The 7,086-nt window shown below is 32.5% G+C and overlaps 1 protein-coding gene across 2 annotated transcripts; it reads left to right on the top strand.

Moving 5' to 3' along the window:
* Nucleotides 1-568: 568 nt before the first annotated feature.
* Nucleotides 569-3,260, top strand: LOC103496611 (WEB family protein At2g40480). Of its 2 annotated transcripts, none has more exons than XM_008458547.3 (2): nucleotides 569-1,064; nucleotides 1,499-3,260. In XM_008458547.3, the coding sequence occupies exons 1-2, from the start codon at nucleotides 813-815 to the stop codon at nucleotides 2,972-2,974; spliced, it is 1,728 nt and encodes a 575-aa protein (XP_008456769.2). In that variant the 5' UTR covers nucleotides 569-812; the 3' UTR covers nucleotides 2,975-3,260. The 2 variants fall into 2 exon arrangements, with proteins under 2 accessions (XP_008456769.2, XP_008456768.2); XM_008458546.3 differs by having other exon boundaries at nucleotides 1,496-3,260.
* Nucleotides 3,261-7,086: the final 3,826 nt, after the last annotated feature.

The following is a 7,086-nucleotide window of genomic DNA, read 5'->3' as shown; positions in this document are numbered from 1 at the left end:
AAATAAGATTTTGCAACGTGATATAAGTATTTTATATATATATATATATATATAAATATATAATTTCCTATATATTTTTAAAGTATTTGAAATAAAATTGAATAAGTTCAAAATACATATACACTATAATTGCTAGTAAAGTTAACCTAGTTTTATTGGTGCAATTATAGTGAATTATTTAGAAAAATGATAGGAAGTTAAAAAAGAAAAGCAACAAAATAGAAAGATAAATAAAATGACAAATGGTCATTTCAAAAATAAAGAACGACATGTCGGCAAGATTCAATATGAAGATGATGGGCCATTTGTAACCGCCAAATACTAATTGGCGCTTTTAACCGCAATCCACGCTCAGAATCAAAATTCCGTTTAACTCTAAGTCCACATCATCACTCCCTAAACCAACCAATCAGATTTCACTCAAGTCCAAATTTCAACGGTCAAACTACCAACTACTTTGACTTTTTTCCTTCAACCAATCAACAATTCCCACGTTTCTTCTCATGCGTCGAATTCGAAGCACAGGAACTTCCCCATAAAGCTCGTATGCAAAAGAAGAATAATTGAGCTAACTCGAAATTACAACTCAGTGAAGCCTTTTCTTTTTCTTCTTTTTGCTCTGCGAACGAGTTGCAGAATCGGTCCCCTCAAAACACCATCATCACCCCCTCCATTAAAATCCTCGATGAAGCATTATAGTTTCCAGAATCGGTTTCACATCATGAACTCGTCCTCAAAAAGTCCAACCCACATTCTCTTTAAATTCCCATAACCACAATTTCAACCTGAACTGAATCCATTTCTCTTCTTCAATGGCGGAGGCACCTGACCCAGCTTCTGAGGCAGTTCCACGAACCCCATGTATAGCTGAAACCAGACCCCAAATGGGTTCCGACTCTGACCCAGTTGGGCTCGGACCCACCGGAAGTGGCGCTTCCACTCCCCCACCTGGGATTCGACGGGTCAATTTCAGGGCTGTGATCGACACCAACCCCCCTTTCGGGTCGGTCAAAGAGGCCGTCACCCGGTTCGGCGGCAGCGGCCCATGGATACCCTTTTCCAAGGTAAACCACACAATGCCTTCTCTTTCTCCGTTCTTTTCTTTCTGTGTTGGAGCTTCAGAACTAACAATTTTATAGTTTATAGTTTATAATTTCTTGTTGAAATTGGATAGTAGTGGAAACAGGGGTCTCCTGATAAAGATGGATAAGGTTTATTATAATATTATTGTTTATTTTTTGACCGTGTGAGTTTGATGTCACTGTCAATTAGCGGATACATTTGATGCTTGTAATGGTTGAAGAATTGAAAATATGTTTCTAGAAGAAGAAACCATTGTTTAAATACTGATCTCAACAAAGTTCTACTTCCTGGGTTTGTTTCAGTTTTTTGAAGTGGAATGAACAAAACTACAAATGTTTATCACACTGCATTTTCTATTTGTGTTATGCCTTGTTTTTGTTAGTGATTTCTGATTCATCATCATGATGAACAGCAGGGGATTGAGGAGTTTGATATTAAGAGAATGGAGGAGCAAACAGCTGAGTTGGAGAAAGATTTGATCGTTAAAGAATTGGAAACACTTGATGTATTGGAAGAATTAGGTGCAACAAAAAGAATGGTGGAAGAGTTAAAAAGGCAGCTGAGGACAGAAGCATTGAAATGCTTTCCACCTCCAAGTTTTCATTCAGGGGAACAGACTCCACCTCCTACTACTGTTAAAGAAATTGAGGAAAGTTTTGGTGATTTCATTAACAATCATGAGCAGCATGTGTTAGGAGATTCATGTCCATCACCTGACATGATCTTAATGGAGTTGAAGCAAGCAAAAATGAACCTTGGAAAGACTATAAATGATCTGGGTGTCATTCAAACTTCTGTTGAATCTCTCAATAGGAAAATGAAGAGAGAAAAGTGTTTGCTGGCCAAGAGACGAGATGGGGTTGTGCCAAAGCCAAAGTTTTCTGGTCCATCGACATTGGATGAGGAGCTCAAACCAATTCAGATAAAGTCCCAAGTGTCTGATGATTTTGAATTTAAAGATGTATCTGAGAATTCATTCCATACATTGAGGGAGCCTCCTCAGCTGAACCCAATGGGTGGACAAATCAAGAACACAAATGGAGTGAAATCTGATTGTTTGGTAGCAAATGAGCTAAAGATGGCTAGTTTGAGAACTGCAGAGTTAAGGTTGGTAGCAGCAAGAAAAATGGAAGAGGCTGCAAGAGCTGCTGAGGCTGTGGCTTTAGCTGAAGTTGAAGCTTTAAGTTGCATTGATAATTCAGCTGGATTTTCCTTGCAAGAACCTGAGACTGTGGCATTTAACTTCAAAGAGCAATCTCTCTTAAACCCCAACACTCAGAAACCTGAGGAATATCAGTTTGATGAGACAAATTCTTCCAAATTGTCCATCGCAAAGAAGTTGAAGGAAGCGAAAGAGGAGCTTAATCTTGGCAAGAAAGCTTTGGAGGAGGCTTTAAATAGAGTTGAACTTGCAAATAGAAAGCAACTAGTAGCTGAAGAAACTCTAAGAAAATGGGCACCAGAACATAAGGGACCTGCCATTTACTACCCAAGTAGCCTCAACAATTTCCACCATTCCGCTCTTGCGAACTTTCATCCATCCATTCATCAAGGCTCTCCATTACACAACATGAGTAGACCAGAACTTGTAATGAAAAAGGATTCGAAGCCTGTTCTAAGATCTACCATTTCGATGCGAGACGTGCTAACCAGGAAGCAAGGTTTAGCAGGAGACAACATAGGAAGAAGGGAAAGCCAGTGTGAAAAACAGAAAGTTGCTTTGAGTCAAATGCTCCATCTCCATGCATTAAGAGAGGATCTAACATTTCCTTCAAAAATAGAGAATGATAGAAATGAACAAAAGAATCTTTCAACAGAAAGAAAGAGATTTGGCTTCATCCACATAGCTCTCCCCATGAAGAAGCAAAGTAAGAAAAAGCCACAATCATAAACAAAATAGAGTCCAATTGGTGAAGGAAGTGTGAGGTTCTAACATATATTTTATTTATTCATTAGTTGCTATCTGTTTGAGTGATGTGCTATAATACCACAGTTGTGATATTCAATAATTTTTCAGCTATCTTTTTCATTGGTTTTTAAATGTTTCGGTTTGAGATTTCTGAGGGGGATTATTGATGCTGATGAGTATAATGTGTGCTAGGCAATTAATGTTGGAAGTGTATTTTGCCCTTAAATTTAGCTTTTGATATGCCATATCCTCTGTTAATGATCTGCCACCACTTGGTTTACAAAGAACATTGAATCGTGAAGTACTTGGCTTTCTTGTTGCTTTGTTCTAATCTAAGTTAAAATTCAATGGAGAAGCAACGACAGGGCTTTTAAAAAAAAGGCAATTTTATGCAAAATTGGTAAAAGTATGATGGTTGGCTACTACTTTTGCAAAGCACAAAGAAAACCATGTAATGACATTGCCAATTTCAATATTATGTTCTGTTTTTTGGGCTACCTTTGCAAGGATGGGAAGAAGTATGAGTATGGAAATGAAGACACCATTAGAGGAAGCATCAATGCCTCCCTCCTTGGTTTCGGTTATGATTTTGGTCATCCTTATGCTCATAAGTAGTTGGTCCAAATTTTGATATGCATCGGAAATATTAGCGAATGTTTGAAATGACTTAGAAACAGTATTTCTACGTTTATTAAAAGAAAAATAAGAACTAATTTGAATATAACTCAACATATTTTCGACTAAAAAGGTTTGAGGATTGAGATTTTGAATCTTCAGCTCTTACATAATGAAACACATTTTCAAGCATTTGGATTTAAACAAGGACTGGTAAGAAGAATAACAAAATAGAAGATTTACTTTGAATAAATGACGAATTTTTATTTAAATTGATAAAATAGCAAAATTAGAAAATATGGAAAACTAATTGTTGGAATAATGTCTTAAATGTCCCTACCTAACTTAAAAAATTGAATCCAAAATACAATTATTCAAGAAACTACACACCCTATAATTAAAATCAAACCCCCAACACATGATTAACACATCAAAATCAAACTTCCATTAATTGCAAAAACTATTGGAGCTTCCAGCTCGTCTCCTCCAAACCTTTCAAAGTCTTCATACTTGGATTTTTTTCTTGTCCGCTACTCCGATTGGAGACTTTGGGATTTTCGTTTTGCTTGAGGCTAAACCCGTGAAAGTTGACTAAAGCCGACTCCAATAGGCGTCGAAATGTTAGAACCCACTGCAAACCCACGACAAACATCAGACGCCGTCAAACGCTGCTCAAGAAAGCCCTTTGCATCTGGCGTCGAAACTCCAACATCTTCCTCTGATGGCTAAACCAACCTCTGGCGGCTCCAAAACCATGGTTAAACCAGCCGTTAAACACATTGCTAAGCTGTTGAAACGAATGTCGGAGCTGTCATAAACAACACAAAACCGTCGTCTTCTGTTCGCCTCAAATCCCACAACTAAACCTCTAACGTCTTCCTCTCCACTGATCAAGTCTCTCTTCCTGTTGGAACGTCGGAAACCGTCACACCACACTCTTCTCATTCAATCTTTTTTGCTAGAAAAATTCTCTACTGTGTGTTTACAACTTGCGACTGCCCCTCTTCCTATTTTTCATGTTTCTTTTCTTTTCTCTAATTTAATTTAAAAGACATAAGGAAGAAGATTCAATTAATTGCAAAAATGTCATTGAGGCATATTTAAGGTCATTTAAGAAATTGTAATAATTACCAATATTATTAATAAATTGTTTAAAATATAACAAACCCCAGAATCTTGTAGATATATTTGCATCATTTTAGGGATAATGTATAAAATTTGAATTCAAAATAACAATTGTGTATTATGTATTATTTATGAAATTATTGTTAAATCAACAAAATTTGGGAATGAAAATGCTGTAAATGAAATTTGTTATTTTAGCATTATTTTAGGGACGATAATCTAACTCAAATTTAAGTTTAGTATCTTTAGGATATTTTTAGGGATTCAAACTAACTATTTAAAATTGAAGTGTAAAAATTGGATTTAAAAATAAGGTTAAAAATTGAAATTAAAATCAACTAGTTTAGGGTGAGATATATATTTCTAAACTCAAAAGGTTAATAAATATAAATATGTATTACATATTATTTATGTATATTTTTTGATAAATAGTTTGAAAAATAAAAAATGCAAAATAGTTGAATTTATCTTTGTGTTCTTTTAGGGATACGAGGTAAAATTTAAATTCAAATTGACGATTCTAGAGAATGATATAAATTGTAGATTCAAATTGTTATTAAAATTTTGTAATATGTATTATTTAATAATTTTTTGATAAATAATATGAAATATAAAAAATTGTGAATTAATTGATTTGAATCCTAATAATTAGGAGATGGTGAAACTAAAGCCATATCTTTAAGGATTTTGGTGAAATCTTCTGAAGCAAGAGAATATTTTTTGATTTAGTTAAGATTTACCAAAAGTGAATGTGTTTACAAATACGCTGTATTCGTATTCTGTGATATTTTGTTTGATTTTTTGACCTATACAAATATACACTGTATTTGTATGCACGGAATTGCCCTTTGTAAAGGATATACTTAGACAAAAAAATTTTGAAAAAAAATATACAGCAGACGGTTTTGCCATAAATCAAAATATTTTTAGGATTTGCTATTTTTCTATTTGCAATCCAATATTTTGCTATTTTTCTATTTTCAATCCAATATTTTTCTATTTTAACGGTTAATTTTAACGGGAATAGCAAATTGAGACTAATAGATATCTTTAGAGATTGTTGGAATAATATAATATTTTTTTGATTTAGTTAAAAATTGTGTTTACAAATACACTATATTCATAATATGTGATATTTTGTTTAATTTTTTGTTCTCAACAAATACAGTGTATTTGTATATGGACAATTGTCATCTGTGGAGGGGCAAATTCGAGCCAAAAAAATGAAAAAATTATTTTGGCAGTTAGTTTTGCCATAAATAAAAATAATTTAACAGTTTGCTATTTTTCTTTTTTCTATTTATAAATTTGCTATTTTCACTGTTTTCCCTTTTTTCTTTCCATTGTCTTTCTTCTCTTCCTCTTTTTTTCCAAACTGTTATTTGGTTTAAGATCGTGTATCAAATCTAAAAGATATATTTTTTTTTTATTTTTTTTCAAACTGTTATTTGGTTGTTCAAGATCATGTACTAAATATAAAAGATCTCGAAAAAAAATCATTTAGATTTGGGTAGCCAAATCTAAATGATTGTGTACAAATATAACCAAATCTAAATGATTGTGTCACAAAAAATCTTAAACAAAATCATTCTAAACTATCGTGTACAAAAATAACCAAATCTAATGGATTATGTAACAAACAAACTTTAAAAAAATCGTTTAGGTTTGGATAGCCCTAAACGATCAAATCCAAATAATCATGTACCAAATTTAAATAATCATGTACCAAATCTAAATAGTCATGTAACCAAATTAAACGATCATGTATAAAGAATCTTTTAAAAAAATTGTTTAGATTTGGAGTCAAATCTAAACAATATTTTATTTGCAGTGTATGTGTGTGTCTATATATATATATATATATATATATATATATATATATATATATATATGTATATATGCATGTGCATGTATGTATATGTATGTATGTATATCTATGTATGTGTGTATGTATATATATGTACAAGTATATATATATATATATGTATATATATGTAGATGTATATGTAGATGTATGTATATGTAGATATATGTATATGTATGTGTATATGTGTATGTATGTATGTATGTGTATGTATGTATGTATGTGTGTATGTATATATCTATGTATACATATGTATGTGTCTATCTATGTATACATACATATGTATGTACGTATGTATGTATATATGTATGTATGTATATTTACGTATGTGTATATCTATGTATATGTATGTATGTATGTATATCTATATCTATGTATATGTATACAGATATATAAGATATATATGTATATACATATACATTTATTTATACATACATATATATATACACACACGTATGTATATACGTATACATTTATATATATATATATG

This window comes from Cucumis melo, chromosome 3, assembly GCF_025177605.1.
Source record: "Cucumis melo cultivar AY chromosome 3, USDA_Cmelo_AY_1.0, whole genome shotgun sequence".
In the NCBI taxonomy this organism is placed as follows: Eukaryota; Viridiplantae; Streptophyta; class Magnoliopsida; order Cucurbitales; family Cucurbitaceae; genus Cucumis; species Cucumis melo.
This window is presented reverse-complemented; position numbering and strand designations above follow the sequence as displayed.

Bases quoted from the DNA above. Each gene is read 5' to 3' on its own strand.
- LOC103496611 (XM_008458546.3), top strand. From the start codon at position 813: ATGGCGGAGGCACCTGACCCAGCTTCTGAGGCAGTTCCACGAACCCCA. The intron at 1,065-1,495 runs GTAAACCACACA...CATGATGAACAG, and splicing joins CATGGATACCCTTTTCCAAG to CAGGGGATTGAGGAGTTTGA.